General features: G+C 41.3%; 1 protein-coding gene across 3 annotated transcripts in view; it reads left to right on the top strand.

The window, feature by feature from the left end:
* Nucleotides 1-16441, top strand: part of PTCH1 (patched 1) — a 112134-nt gene that overhangs the window by 51928 nt on the left and 43765 nt on the right. For all 3 annotated transcript variants that reach the window (XM_083403317.1, XM_083403316.1, XM_083403318.1), the window contains 9 exons: nucleotides 2671-2860; nucleotides 4612-4678; nucleotides 4790-4881; nucleotides 7141-7339; nucleotides 10025-10146; nucleotides 11650-11797; nucleotides 13237-13368; nucleotides 15007-15162; nucleotides 15618-15716. In XM_083403317.1, coding sequence (XP_083259443.1) covers nucleotides 2671-2860; nucleotides 4612-4678; nucleotides 4790-4881; nucleotides 7141-7339; nucleotides 10025-10146; nucleotides 11650-11797; nucleotides 13237-13368; nucleotides 15007-15162; nucleotides 15618-15716 — 1205 coding nt within the window. The remainder of the gene's footprint in view (nucleotides 1-2670; nucleotides 2861-4611; nucleotides 4679-4789; nucleotides 4882-7140; nucleotides 7340-10024; nucleotides 10147-11649; nucleotides 11798-13236; nucleotides 13369-15006; nucleotides 15163-15617; nucleotides 15717-16441) is intronic.

Raw genomic sequence — 16441 nt, 5'->3', positions numbered from 1 at the left:
GGCGTTCCGTGTGCTGCGCTGGCTCGCCAGATGCAGCTTGTCACACTGGCCACATGACCCGGAAGTGTCTCCGGACAGCGCTGGCTCCCGGCCTATAATATGAGATGAGCGCACAACCCTAGAGTCTGGCAAGACTGGCCCGTACGGGCAGGGGTACCTTTACCTTTACCTTATTACTTCCGATCCATTTATATCAACTTTTTTAAGAACTGTGAACAATTACATTGCAATTAAATACAATTAATTGTATTAAATGTAATTTTAAATACATTACAGCTTTTAAGCTCGAAAACAATCCACTATGTGTATATATAAATATACATATATATACATATATATATATATGCTACTAAAATATACAATGCTACGTAATTGACGAAATTCATTTTCATGGGAATAAAATGCTTTTAAAACCCATCTAGTTATCTGTCACTATTCACTTATTGGGTTTATGGAGAAAGGAAAGAGCACAGCTTTTCCTGCTGACTATGATGTAATGCTGATTAGCTAAATTTGCCTTGTTAAGTGAGATTAATATAGTTTGACAGCACCTTGAGTAAGAAGCAATAATTTCTGTTGATACTAAACAGTTGGTCACTTTCAGTAGAGATGAGGAATGCTGTCTTTTGTCTTGCACAAGACTGGACCTCTTGGCTGAAATTAGTGTTAAATTCCATATATTCAAAAAAATAAATAAGGTATAGATTTGGGGATGAAATGGCAGAGCATGTATTGTTCCTATGGGGATGTAGAGATTTGTTATCATGTGAACTGTAGGTTGGAATATCAAAATTCCGCCGGTGTCTTTGTAAGCTGAATTAAAGCTTCAGAACTGATGTCCATATAAACTTTGTTACAAAAAGCATAAATTACCTAGCAATGAAGGCGAGGGGCTTGTTTGCAAACACATTGTTTTGAGATGAAAATTTTAAACTGAAGGTGAAAACCAATTATCCAATGTTTTTGCTATATATATATATATATATATATATATATATATATATATAGAAATAATATTTATTGCTTTTTGAACAATTTAAACATTACAAAACCAAACATAAACAGAAAAATAAAAACCAATACAATGCAATATAAAGACACTACATAACACCAATTATCCAATGTTTTTGTTTCATCTTAATCAATAAACAATTGTGTCTTTTGTTCTCAATATTAATAAATTAAAAATTAAAAGTGGGGCCTGACAACATCTGGGGAGCAACAAGTTCCTCATCCCTGGTTTAAAAGATGCTTTAACCATTTACTTTTTTTAAAAAGAGGCTCTGGCCCACAGTGCATTTCAGTTTGTGGACAGCGGTCCTTCTGGTTTCTGCAGTTTCCTTTGCTGTTCAGCTGCATCACGTGCCAATCTAGAGACGATGGAGGGATGGTTTTGCATGAGGTGGCGATGGAACAGTCCTAGTGGATCTTTGGATCACGGTGCTCAGTTCTCTAGATACAAGCAGTTGTGACTGTGATTAAATTCGTCATTTTGTTTTTAGTTTCCTTTTGTTTTCTTCCTCTATGGCTGCAATCTGCCTTCTCGAAGAAGGTACAGGGCTATAAAGACTAGGACTAGCCGCCTAAGAAACAGTTTCTAACTGGTTTTAAACACAGTGTAAGGTAGTCTCTGTGGGAGTATATTGTATTTAATTATGGGGTATCAGAGTTTTTGGGGGTCTAACAAGGCTAACCAGGGGGGCTAACCAGACTGGGGTAGCAGGCCTGTTGGTTTTTTAATGTCTGATGTAGAGTTTTTCAGTTTCGTTGTTCTGTATGGGACAATGACAATAAAGATTATCGTATCGTAATCCTGTATACCTGGGAGTAAGCCCCACTGAAAACCACGAGACGGAGTAGAGCTATATAGGATCACACAGTCTCTAACTTCATTTTAGCTTCCTTTAGACCTTTAGGCTGCATAAATGTGTCTCCTTGTTAGGTTTCTTGACTTTTTAAAGATAAAATTTGCCTTGGAATCCAAATTCTGGTACATCCTAGCTCACTGTAGCGATTCTAGACACTTGGAATTGATTGCTTAAGTGTAGCTGACTCTGTTCCTCTGAAACTGCACCGTTATGTGACCCTAACTTAACAGTATTTTTATGTTTTAACTAGCAGCAGCAAGACATACTAATGCTCATTTACTCTTTCCCTCCTACCTCCTTTTTATGGAAGATAAACATTTCCCCTTCTGCCATTGCCAAATTATTTAGGAGAAGAGTGTAAATTGAAGTCATTTATCTTGAAATGTGCCATTGCAGCAGACTGTTTATACAAGTGCAAGAAATTGTAACAGAGAAATATTTGGTCTGGTCTGCAAGGAAAAGGTTCCTTTTTCCCCTTTTGTTAATAAACTTTCTACGTGTGGAAATTTTGGTGTGATACTGAAAGACCATGTGTCTAGCAGGAATCAACTTAACACACACCTCTGTTTGTGAAGTAGGGACAATTAATTGATTTATTTTTTATATATATAAAGGGAAATTTGTGTCTTTTTGCTGCACTGTAGATGAAATTAGCTCTCTTTAAAATTGCTTCAGCTCTTAACTGGCTACAGAACATTCCATGCATATGGGAAAGTTTATTGGTGGCCTGTGAGCTCTTAGAATGTGAATCCAGAGTAAGTTATTGTTGGCTGATCCCAGGTTGTAAATATTTGTCTGTCAGTTGGTGGACGAGTGAGTCGGGAGTTAAGTTACACGCGCCAGAAGATTGGAGAAGAGGCCATGTTTAATCCCCAACTCATGATTCAGACACCGCAAGAGGACTGCGCTAATGTGCTAACAGCAGAGGCACTCCGACAGCACCTTGAATCTGCACTTCAAGCCAGCAGGGTACACGTGTATATGTACAACAGGTAAGGTGGAATGGAGAGAAAAGGCTATGTTATTTTAACTTCCCGGAACTAAGAATAGCTTGGGACCTGACAAGGAGGCACAAAAGTGCCGTGGTCCCACTTTCAATTCTCCTGCTGTTAACACCTGAAGACGAATTGATGCAGAGGAGATAACAGAAGCTTCAGGTGTGCATCTCTGCTGCGCAACTTTCCCCTTTCGGCAATGCAGTGGGAGTACAGTAAATGGAATGGCGGTGGACTTGCACATCTGCTTTTCACTATTTACAACCCTCCCAGCAACTCCTGTTCCTGGAGGGCCACTTTGAAGGAAGCAAGCGGAAATGGGCCGGTGCCTTCAACCTCACAGTGGCTGTCTGTCTAATTCTTTTAGCCACAGATGCCTCTTTCTTGGTTCCTATTTAGCATCTCAGTTGGCAATGGGGGGAAGGGGATAGGTAGCCCCTCGAGAATTAGTTTTAGCCCTGGAATCTCCAGGTGTTGACCTTGGCTTAAAAAGTCTGAACAAGGTGTTTCAGAAAATAGTTGTTCATGCCTCTATGGTACTCATACAGATTTGGTATTGATATAAATGAAAACAGCACTTCCCCCTTGTTTAATTTGTGTGTTTTTCATTTGTTGGTATGCTGACATATATAAATACTGCCTTATGAAAATCTGTGATGCTAAACAAAGTTTTTAGTTAAGGTTAATAGCACAGGTTTGGACCTAATCTTGAGGCATTTACAGTCTGTCATATTTCAAAGTCAGAAGCTGTTTTCGATACAGCGTAGATAAATGTGCAGCATAAATTTTGCCTGACGCACTAATGGGTTTCCAAGTAGCAAAAAGTCCTTAGTGTTCACCAATTGGTAACATAATAGTCACTCCAAACAATTTGTCTACAGTACAGTATTCCAGGTTTTGCTTTTCAAAAGTCTTTAAGTTGGTGTCTGATAAATGAGAGAGGGTTGTGTGTGCAGTCAGTTTCATTGTTTCCAAAGGGTGAAGGAAATTGAACAACCAAGTCAACACCATATGCCACTATAATCTTTCAGGATTTTAGCTCCATAGAGGTTAACTAATATAATTCAAATTGTAGCATGCCAGAAGAATAACAGGGTGTGTCATGGCAAAAATGATCCCTGCAAAATAAACCTCCAAATGAGGAAAACAACATTATTATTATTATTATTATTATTATTATTATTATTATTACAGCCTGCCCATCTGGCTGGGTTTTCCCAGCCACTCTGGGAAAAACATCAGACATTAAAAACTTCCCTAAACAGAGTTGCCTTCAGATGTCTTCTAAAAGTCAGGTAGTTGTTTGTTTCCTTGACATCTGAAGAGAGGGCGCTCGACAGAGAGGGTGCCACTACCAAGAAGGCCCTCTGCCTGGTTCCCTGTAACCTCACTTCTCGCAGGGAGGGAAACAGCAGAAGACCCTTGGAGCTGGACCTCAGCTGAGCGATGGGGATGGCAAGGCAATCATATCACATTGAACAGAATACTTGACTACAGACACATACAGAAATAGTGTCTCCCAACCATTCCTGCACAATTCAAGCCCTGTTTACAAAGTAGCATTCGCTGTAACAAACAAAAACTGCCCTGTTTTGAGGATTGCACAACAGGCCCCTTATTCAGGAGTTAAGAGTGCTTCATCTGTGCTTCACAGTTCCCCTAAAGGTGTACCACCTACGTGGGGGACATTGAAAAAACAAATGTGTGTATTTATGGTTTTGATGTGATTTGCTCTTAATTTTTTACAGACAATGGAAATTGGAACACTTATGCCATAAATCAGGGGAACCGATCACAGAAGGTTACATGGACAAGGTACACGTAATACGTTGTATTCTGCACATGCTTTCCCCTGTAAATAATAATTTTGCATTGAACTCTTTATCGTTTCTTAATTTGGCGTGTGCTTTTTTCTAACTTTGACAGATCATAGAACATCTTTACCCTTGTTTAATTATCACACCTTTGGACTGTTTCTGGGAGGGTGCAAAGTTACAGTCGGGGACTGCATACCTACCGTAAGTGTTGTTTTCTACAATATAAACCGGCTTGGACTGCATGGTAGCCTTTCACGTTATTATGATTTGCTCTTATGCTGCACTGTCAACAAAATATCAGAATTCGCATATATGTGACTTTGACGAGGGTTTTGTCTTAATAATGGAGGTGGAGTCACAAGACAAACAGCGTGTTCAGACAAGACTCTCCATCTGCAGGAATGTAGCTGCATAGGAGAAGTCACATCAGACCCCGGGAACAGCTGCAGCGGTTTCACGAAGGTTTCACATCCATGTGCATCTGATCTTGGATCAGATGTTGCTTCCTCCAGGCATTCAGCTGCTGCCTCATGCTTGAGCCATTCCACAAAGACCATGGACCAGCTTATAAATAGTATCTCAACAGACAAATTTTTATTTGCAACCTTTAGTCCTCCTCTTTAACAACCAATTTAGCATTGACACTGATGTGATTGAGCTTTGAACTTTATCGAGGGTTGTTTTCCAGGGTTGTTTTCTGCAGTCATTTTGAAGATCTGTGTGTCTTAAGGTGCATGCTGTGGAAAGGAAACAAGTATGCACATTTCTGGAAAATCGGTCTCCTGGTAGATGTCCTGAGTTTTTGCAGGGCTTCTTCTCAGATGAAGTGTGCTGTCACATTTCAGCTTTCCACACATTTTTGCACAAATATCTTCCAAAAGCCAACAACCTTGAAAACAACCACTAATCTTTCTTTCCGTGCAAGAAAAGAAAGGAAAGGAAAGGAAAGGAAAGGAAAATAAGAGACAGCAGCTTTGTCTTTGTGGGGCAAGGCCAGGGGTACTTTCTAAAGCGTTGTGGAAATGGTTTCACAACACAGTCACCATCCTGAAAACAAATTCCTGTGAATGCAGAGAATCTGAATCTCTGTTCAAGCTACTTCCCTCATACTTTTAGAACACATGTCCCAGCAGCAACAAAGGTTATTTTGAAGGAAATAAGCTTTGTTCCCTCCTTGTTTTTAATTCTAACGTACAATAGTACCGATGGCCTGAGAATTCTCTTTGGCTGAAAGTATGTGAGTTGTCGCCTTGAATTAAAAATAATAATCTCAGGGAGAAACTAATCCTTTGTTTATTTGATTGTTCAGTGGCACAAGGTATCTCTTTTGGAAGATTGTTATATGTAACGTAATGTGTCCATCAAAGAGTTAATTTTTAATCAGTTTAGACATTTTTGGTTAATTATGCAAGACTTCGCTTTTGTGTTATTGTCTTTGCCCTGGTTTGCATGTCTCTGTAAAAGCAATTTGCAATGGCCATCTCTTAACCTTCAGTGTAGAGGGTTTTTTTTTTTGTTGTTTTTTTTAGATGGGGGAATAAGGGGGTTTGTGTTTTCTGGTTGGGAGAGTTTGAATAATGACTTAAGCCTGGTTAAGCAGATACAGTAGTTTGAACCACAAAATAAGGCAGCCAAAAGCCTTTATAGTCTATCAACATCATGAAATCAAAACTGGAGGTAGGAGGAATAGAAAGACAGTCATGATGGTGGCAGCAACTAGTGCTCAGGCATTTTTGAGTCGATGGCTAAGTTAACAAGAGTTTGAAGCAACACAGTAACTATTAAGTATAAAAAAGCGAAAACCTTACTGATTACATATGAAACATATATTCAGAGGCAAGCAATTCCTATGGGATATGAAATCCTTTCTCCTTTTAAAAGTAACTAAGAAGTCAGTAATCCCAATTTTAAAAGTATTGAAAGGCAAGATCAGACATTAAATTTCTTATCCATTTGAACATCCCTGGCCACACACATGAATCCAACATGATGTAGCAGTTAGAGATCAAAGAATATCGGCCAACCTCAGTGTCTGTAATTCCACAGCCAACTACAATAGTGTCATCACAGTTCTAGAAACTGCCTTTAGGTAATATTTGTAACCTCCCCATTCAGATGTTACAGAAAAAATATTCATTTTGGGATGGGTGGGACTATTCACACGAACAAGTAATCTGTTGTCTGAAACCAGCCCTAATATATGATTTCTCAACAGTGGCTACTGAAGAATGAATATCACATGTAGCACAGTTTAAAATAGGCAAAGTCTACTCAGAGTAAGAGTAAGTTCTACTCAGTTAATAGGGCATAATTCACTTTTAGGGTGAATTATATCCATAGTTTGGGCTTTTGATGTTTATATAAGGAGGGGTGGGAGGGGGAGAGGTGTATATTGTGAGTCAGTGTGAAGGTTGTTGATGCCTTTTTGAGCATTATGTTCCTACTCTTTTGTTTCTCCAGAGGGAAACCCCATTTGCAGTGGACCAACTTTGACCCCCTAGAATTCTTGGAGGAGTTAAAGAAAATAAACTCGCAAGTAGATACCTGGGAAGAAATGTTGAATAAGGCAGACGTTGGACATGGGTATATGGATCGACCTTGCCTGAATCCTGATGATCCTGATTGTCCTATCACAGCACCCAACAAAAATTCAACCAAAGTAAGTTAGCTTGGCCTTTGTTGGCTAACTCAGGAAATGTGGAAGGGATGGTGGAACCCTACAATCCTCTAAGCCAGCCTCTAAAATATATTTCAATTTAACCCTCCTGAAAGTCCATTTTATAGGTACATGTGGGCAATGTGTTGCCTACAGCTGTTCTTAGAAATCTCATAATAACAGCTTTCATATTGATTTTTGATTTTTTTTTGAAGTGTCTCTACCTCATGATAACTTGAGATAAATGATTATGATGTGATTGGGATGAAGAGTCAAAAACCTGGAAGCAAATGAAGATATGATAAACAAAACATAAAATGGATTCCAGAAAAAAACAAAACAAAAAACCCAAAAAAGATAAGATGGAATTCAGACGTGATACTTTCAGCTCCTCAGAAGAAGAGTTGTGTGCAAATGTGCCAAATAAATAAATGGCTGGCATTGCCACCTGGGCAGAACAGTCTTGACCAGTCTTGTTTACAGTGTTGTTTCACATCCTCAGAGAGAAGATTTTTATTTAAGAACTCCTTTCAGCTTTGTAAAACAGACCATGGATTCACCGCATTTTGATTTAGCACTCCTGTTGGAATTTCCATTGCATGTATTTGTTTATGGGTTGCAGGCTGCTTTCTGTCTGTCTCCATAGATCTTCATTTGCTTGTTGTTCTCGGCATCTCCTGAATATGTGTTGTGCTTTTTGGATTTTCAAATGTGGGCATGATAGAAGGAGAGAGCGAGGGGGGGGAATAGGTGATCTTGGGAAAGAGATGAAACTATTCCATATGAGTGTCTTCCTGGGAGTGTTGATTTTACCAGCTGTTTGTAGTGACATGCAGTACTGTCTTCAGCTTTGTTTATGCCCTCCTGCAAAGCAAGGGATTCTAGGATATCAAAGTGACTAGATTTGTGAGGCCGCTAGGGCAGTTCACCAGCTATGTCTACTAAGTGCTAACTGTGACTGCCATGTGAAATGTTTATCCCTGTTCCGCTTCCTCCAACTGTTCCTATGAACTGGTTCTCTATTTTGGCTCAGGAACATGTTTTATAATAGAGGCTGCTTTTGATTTAAATTATAAGTGGTAATATTTGAAATTTGCATGCATATGTGTATGAACAGAGAGAGGGTAAGTGGGGAGGAGAATGAATGTGTTTTAAAAGCACGCATTATTGGATGAAAGAAGCCCAAATTCATTGTGCATGTTAAAAATAACTGTCTTGCATTCAGTTGCCACTGAGCTATGATTGTGGAACTGACTTTGTTTTATGGTTTTAGTAGCTTGGATCCAGAGCTTACTTTGTGCGAAGAGAAGTCGCTTCCACTCACACTAGGGTGGGCTGCTGGTTTTGCCTGATTCTTCCCCTCTTCTACTGCAGCCCTCTCTGCAATGCACACCATTACAGAGATTTATGCTTCTGGAGGAGAACTTGAAGGGCAACAAAAGGAATAGCCCCTAAAAGAATACTGATGTATTCATAGGATTTGAAACTGAATGGACTCCCTTGCTGTGGTCACTAAGCTTCAAGGCAAAATGGGGCCTTCCCTTGCTTCCAGTTCTCCATATTTTGTTTGGTCTGCAGTCTAGAGACAGGAGCAATTTAGTCCAGTGTCAGAGGTCTATACTCCATGGAAGGCCACAGGAATGTGACCTTACAGATTCCTTGACTCCCTAGGTATATGAATGTAAACACTAAGAACCGTGCTCTTATTTGGTCCCTCAGTAAATGGAGAATGTTCTGGCGGTTTCGGTCATATTCTCGTACCTTTTCTGGGAGCTACCAAGGAAATGAAGTATTCAACGTTTTCTTTTTCGTTTTCGGTTGACAGTCCCCAGTCGCTTCACCCACCGGCACATTTGCACCCAAAGGAGCAAAATATATAGTAAAGAACAAAGTTCTGCTGTTGTTCACCTCTCTAGGGATTCAGAATGCTAAAGATCTGCTACACTTCCCTGAGTCGGTTGGCCAGCCCAAGTCCTTTCCAACTGACCATTAATTATACAACTTCAAGAGAAGTTTTAATTGCCTGAATTAAAGAATAGTTCGATCAGGCTTTACATTTCCATGGCAAATATAATTTTCGGTGTTACTGTGAGGGGGATACTAGAATGGGTATTATGATACGGCAACTGTATTTTCCAAGGGTGTTTACTGGAGGGAAAATTACAAAGGACTATGTTTAATTTGATAACTGACAGTTATTTAGTCCTGAGACTTATTAGAAGCCTAAGACCCAGTCTGGGTGTACATCGCCATGTAAATGAATTATGGCTGAAAGACAAGGTTCTTGACATATGCTTCTTCCGTCAGTCCACAACTTGCATGGATTTAACTTGTACATTTTCAGCTTTACGCATGTGGCAAATTAAAAGTGAAAAATAAATAAAAGGAGGCAGGGTTCCTTTGAAAAATGACTTTGTCAATCACACCCGTCATTGAACACAAGAGGTTTTGACTACACAGTTTGGCTTTAGGCACAATCCCCGGAACATAACCCCACATAAATATGAAGTATTTTTACAGTTCAAGTATGTTCCTGACCACTGCTTAGCCCACACCCTGAACCCTTTCAGAGCTTGCTTCAGGATTTCTGTGTACTAGCAAACTTGTCTTTGGGGAGTCTCTGAATTCATCTTAGTGGTCCTGTTTCATTTTATTGTCTTGTGCTTTCTTCTTTTGTTTGCCTTTTAGCCTCTAGACGTGGCCCTTGTTTTAAGTGGTGGATGCTATGGGTTATCCAAAAAATATATGCATTGGCAGGAAGAGCTGATCATTGGTGGCACAGTTAAAAATGGTACTGGGAAACTTGTCAGGTAAATACCAATGGCCTTGTCTCATATATCCTGTTTCTTTCTTTTGAAAATAAATATATCTCTCTTGAAAACTTTTGCCACCTGTGGGCGAGGTGTTGCTAACCTGGGTTGTCTATGGTAGGTCGTGAAATCTTCTTCCTGACAATTTAAATGCTTTCTAGGGCAATATTTCTTACTATATATTATATGAACGTTTTGACAGTTTGTACTAGTTACATATGCTTTCTGTACAGTGCAGTTCCACTTTGGGTGTAGGTCATCTAGAGTTACTGCTTTATTACGGGTTCAGCCAACTTGGAAGGACACAAAATTGTAATTAAAGTGTACTTCACATTTAAGCCACAGTGCTTTTGTTCAGGCTTCACTCATAAGGTCTCTGTAGCAGCAGGCCTCTGTATTTATTTCATATGCAAAAATACATAGGTATTTTTTTCATGTTGTAAGCTGCCTTGAGCATGGTTTGAATTGTGGAAAGGTGGTATACAAATAAAGTTATCTATGTATGTTTGGATCAGGAGAAGAAAAAGCAAGCAATGTATTATGGAAACTGGGTTGCCAGAGAGCATCCTAATAATGGAAAGATTTTAAGCAATTCAGCTGGGGAAATAGAATTTGTTGTTCATTCAAATGTTCGCCCAGGGTGCACTTACATGGACCTTACATGATTTAAATGTATTCTGTCTCATATGTATAAAAATTGGGGGACTGGTTTAAGGTAACGATCCTGTCTTCACTGATATAACCTTACTGCAAGTGAAACAGTTCTAGTCCCTGGAACAAAGTGACCCCCAAGAATACCATAGCTGGCCCTTCTGACAGTAGGGAAATTAATAGGTAGCTCACAGTATTTGTAAGTTCCAGTGCATGTGTACCAGTTTATATATATATAATTTGCTTTATTTCTCCAAAATGAATTTGAGACATTGAACAATGCAAATTATTTTAAAACGATGCAATGTTTAAAAGTAGTAAATCACATATACCAATATTAATATAAAAAAAAACTGAACAACAAATATTTATAGCTACAGCATTTAAAAAATAAAAAGCCAAAAAAGAAAAGAGGTGCCTGGGATCCCGTCTTGCAGAGGATTTGCTACAAATTTGACTTTAAGCAGATGGCTATCAGAGCCTAAAGATAATTTGTGGCTTTATTCTGTTTTATTTCCCGGCATTTCTTCCCCAGCTTTTTGACAAACACTCAAGGTGTTTTACAGTCACAATAAAGCAACACAAAATGAAGCAGAAATGAGGTGAAGCATATTAACGTACAAAGCCTCCTTTTGCTTCAACAGCCCCTTGATCCACTTGCTCCTGAGTTGGCTTTTCCAACGAGCATCGGTTCTGCGAGGTCTCAAGCAGAGATCTTTTCCAACCTTGCTAACCCAAAGGTCCCTTCAAGGTGCTCGTTTTAGGACGCCAGCCACTGAAAATGTCTTTGTTTAAAATGTCTGCCCTAAACCCTTTCCTCCTTCTAAGCTCCCACCTCCCTTCCTCTTGCAGTGCCCAGGCTTTACAAACCATGTTTCAGTTAATGACTCCTAAGCAAATGTACGAGCACTTCAAGGGGTATGAGTATGTTTCGCACATCAACTGGAATGAAGACAAAGCAGCAGCAATTCTGGAAGCCTGGCAAAGGATGTATGTTGAGGTAAAACCAGAAACCTACCTGGTGAACCATTTCTGGTGGGCTTTCCTAGTACAGTGGTACCTCGGGTTACGGACGCTTCAGGTTACAGACTCCACTAACCCAGAAATAGTGCCTCGGGTTAAGAACTTTGCTTCAGGATGAGAACAGAAATTGTGCTCCGGCATCACAGCAGCAGCAGGAGGTCCCATTAGCTAAAGTGGTGCTTCAGGTTAAGAACAGTTTCGGGTTAAGAATGGACCTCCGGAACGAGGTACCACTGTATGCTTGTGCAAATGTCCATGGTCTATAGCATCATTTCCCAACCTTGGGCCTCCAGCTGTTTTTGGACTACAACTCCCATAATCCTCAGCTAGCAAGACCAGTGGTCAGGGATGATGGGAATTGTAGTTCGAAAACAGCTGGAGGCCTAAGGTTGGGAAACACTGGTCTATAGAAGGGATGGGAAAGCTGTTGTTGGGAATCCATCTCCCATCCTCATCCCTGGTCCATAGCGTTCATAGACTCATAGAATTGTAGAGTTGGAAGGGACACCAGAGGTCCTCTAGTCCAACCCCCTGCAATGCAGGAATCTCAGCTAAAGCATCCATGGCAGTGAATGCTTCTTCATTGAAGCTCCATACAGTAGAACTGGCTTGTGGGATAAGTGTGCCCTCTGTTTAGAACAGTAGCAGCAAAGGATTTTAAACTTGCCTTTTTGCTTTCAGCCTAGATGAATTTGCCAGCACCATTGTGAGTGACGTTAAAGAGATATACAGCATTTGTTTTCACTCGTGAATTTTAAATCCTGGTGTGCTCTTCTGATTTGCTGATCCGACAGTGAACTGCCATAGCTTTAAAGAGCTCGGCTGGCTTTAAAAACACTTGGTCAGTGTGGTTATCCAGCAAAGGTGTCTGGAACACATTAGCCAGCCATAGAATCTGTTCACAGCTGCAGTCCCATTGGTGAGGTCATGTGACATTATCTGGCCTTTGTTTCCCAGGGGTTGACCTCTGCTAAGCTGCTTGTGACCTCTCTAAAGTGCCCAGCCAATGAAGAAAGAGAGGATTGCTCTTAAGAATTTGTTGTTTTAGATTAGAGGCACAACTGATATAACAACAAATCAGTTGTAGACTCTTGGATCGAGAGAGCAAAAAAATTAGACGGGGGTGGGGGAAGCAGGGGAGACTGAGCGTGAACCGTCTTCAGTTTCACTATTTCAAATAAATTGCCATATTCCTCTCCTCTGGGGCGCACAATCTTATTTGATCTATAGCAGCCTGCTGAGCCTCTCTACCAAGTATGGCAATTATGTAACAAAGAGTTAATGACATATCCGTGTGTGTGTGACACACCCACACATACACAAACAAATAAAAGCTGGTTTTAAATCATATCCCCTGCAGGAACGCATTGTATTGTCCTCCTTTCATTGATCACTGTTCCCATCTCCTTCTCACAGATCGTCCATCAGAGTGTGGCACAAAACTCTACACAGAAGGTGCTTTCCTTTACTACAACTACCCTGGAAGATATCCTAAAATCGTTTTCTGATGTCAGCGTTATCAGAGTTGCCAGCGGCTACCTATTAATGGTAAAATGAACACAATATTGCTTTGATTCTTCATAACTTTCCTGCGACTCGTTTTCAAATAACCCATCATAAAAGCATTCTTGCAGTCACGTTAAAAACTGCATTCTCTTTCCTTCATGTCCGTATCTTAAGAGAACCTGTGGCTCATTTGAGAAAGTGCACACATGGGATAGATGGAGCATATGCTTGATCTCTGCAGTTTTCAGCTAAGCCAATGTTTGGGGAACCTCAGGCCACAAACTGTCTAGAACTATCTAGCTCTCTGAACTCTTCCTAGACCTCTCCCCTTTCTCTCCAAGTTGAATGCCTTGCTGGCTCTTTTCCTGTACAGTCCTTGAGTGTTTTTATCGATTTGGAATATGTCTGTGAACTCTGATAATGACTCTTGCTTGCCTGGAGGAACAAAGTTGGGGTGGGGGTGGAGGGAGGGGGGAAAAACTTGTGTAGGAACCCCTGGCTTATGTGTAACTGGAATGCAGCCTACTATACAAAGGTCACAGTCACTTCCCCCTCTGGCCATACCCAGTTTTGTCACCAAACCATGGCAGCCACTGGCATGTAGACCCCGCCCCCCAAAGATTGCCGAAAAAGGAATGTGACCTGAAAAATGTTCCGCTCCCCCGAATTAAACCATCTTTGCTAGCAGAGAAGGCATTTGCGTGGTCAGACCTTTAAACCTTCCCCTTAAATAAATTCAGACCAGACTCAAAATTTTGGTTTGGTTTTTGGCAGAATTTAGGCCACAACTTTATTGATGACAGCAAGTGAGTGGTTGCATAGGCTCTGGTTCGACTAGCTCCCTGCACCGTTGCAGGTAGCGCTGACCCAGGGCAGCAGCATAGGTCAGTCTAGGGTGAACACCTGGATAGGCGGAAAGCCAGGAACAGGCTATGTCCACCACCCAGATGTCCCCCTGGACTCAGGCATGGGCACAACCCCCTCTCAGGGGTTGACCAAACCATTGAGTCCCTGGATTCCTTTAACAGAAAACCCTTCACATAGGGGTGGTGAGAGCGTTCTCCCATCCCTATCACCTGAACCAGAGCCCATCCGCAACCTTACAAGTTGTGACGATTTGCTATGCGGGGGGTGGGGGGAAATCCTGCCGTGCCCCTGTCCCAACGACAGGCGACACACGACAGCATAGCAAGGTCAAGCGCGCAAGCCCTAATAGTAGGGAGAGGTGGGCGGGTGTTCCGATGCACGCACCGAAAGAGGAAGCTCTGGGTCACATGCATGGGTATATATAGGTCCCTTGATCTGTTTAGCTTGTGTCCCATTGGCCTGATTAAACCCAGCATCAAGGGACCCACCAATTGGGTGTTGTGGCTAATCAATCAAACCCACCCACAACACAGGGTTTGGTTGCCAGGTCTCACTGCAACACGTGCCCTTTTCAAGGGAGGACCCGATTTGCCTGAGACTTGTCAATCTGAGCTCAGACTCTCTGACAGTATTTGAGGAGAAGGGACCATTGCTTAAAACTGTGCCTTATAATATCTGTGTCACGTAAAAGTGTATTTCATAGGCGAAACCTTTGGCTAGAATGGGGCAGTGTTAAAATGTGGCTTGCTTTGTCTGAAATTTTGCTTTAAAAGACCCAACCAACCAACCAACTCTCTTTTGCTCTGCTTTCAGCTTGCCTATGCCTGTTTAACCATGTTGCGGTGGGACTGTGCTAAATCCCAGGGTGCCGTGGGGCTGGCAGGAGTCTTGTTGGTTGCACTCTCAGTAGCTGCAGGATTGGGCCTCTGTTCATTAATTGGGATTTCCTTTAATGCTGCCACAACTCAGGTACTGAATGAATAGTTATTAAGAGTTTGGTCAATTTATCTGCCAGGATGAATCACTGGGGGGGGGGGAGGGGTTCTGGAGTTGTACCTGCGCTATGGACATTTTATAGGTTTAAGCTGAGAGAATAATCTCTAGTTAGTCAGCACGCAGACTGAATGGGGAACGTGTGATTGTTATCTCCATTTTAAGGAAATAGTAGAACTGTAGTTTCAGCATAGATGTATGCATAGGTAGAAACATCCCACAAGATGCAAGTGGCCGAAAAGGGCCCTATAATTTCGCTTTAGGGTTTTGCACGAAAAGAACAGAGCTTTCTGTATCAGGGATGTATCAAGCATTAGAGGGGAACAGAAATCTGCGTGAACAAATTTGGAAAATTATCTCAATTAGCTGGCAGGTCATAATTACTCAGGCCTCCTATAAACACACTTGGTTCTTCTTTCCTTTTTGTTCAGGTTTTACCCTTCCTTGCTTTAGGAGTTGGTGTAGACGATGTCTTCCTTTTGGCACATGCATTTAGCGAAACTGGGCAGAACAAGAGAATTCCATTTGAGGTAACAGCCAATTGTTTGGGACAATGCAAAGCACTATATTTGTGCTAGAGATGTATGTTTGATTCGTAATGCAGGTAACCAGGATTAATCATGCCTTCTTAATTTTTTGTCCCGAGTGAAATTTCTTAGATCAGATATTCTAGCGACAAGAAAACATCTATGTTCATATCATTCACAGTAGCAAATGGCTTCATACAGATGAAAATGTATCATTCTGGATAAATTTTGCACTCATTTTCTAGAGTGAGTCTTGTGAAATAACTGATGGATAGCTCATGCCAAATCTACTGCACTGCATAATTTTATTTTCAACATGTATTTTTAATGCCAGTATGGCATTAAGAAAGGGACGCAGGTGGCACTGTGGGTTAAACCACAGAGCCTAGGACTTGCTGATCAGAAGGTCGGCGGTTTGAATCCCGCGACGGGGTGAGCTCCCATTGCTCGGTCCCTGCTCCTGCCAACCTAGCAGTTCGAAAGCACGTCTGAGTGCAAGTAGATAAATAGGTACCGCTCCGGCGGGAAAGTAAACGGCGTTTCCGTGCGCTGCTCTGGTTCGCCAGAAGCGGCTTAGTCATGCTGGCCACATGACCCGGAAGCTGTACGCCGGCTCCCTTGAGCGAGATGAGCGCTGCAACCCCAGAGTTGGCCATGACTGGACCTAATGGTCAGGGGTCCCTTTACCTTTACCTTTATGGCATTAATATAATAATGTTGCCACTTTT

Source organism: Podarcis tiliguerta (assembly GCF_965153285.1).
Source record: "Podarcis tiliguerta genome assembly, chromosome: 11".
In the NCBI taxonomy this organism is placed as follows: domain Eukaryota; kingdom Metazoa; phylum Chordata; class Lepidosauria; order Squamata; family Lacertidae; genus Podarcis; species Podarcis tiliguerta.
The sequence above is the reverse complement of the archived record's forward strand: the minus strand, read 5'-3'. Positions and strand labels throughout refer to the sequence as shown.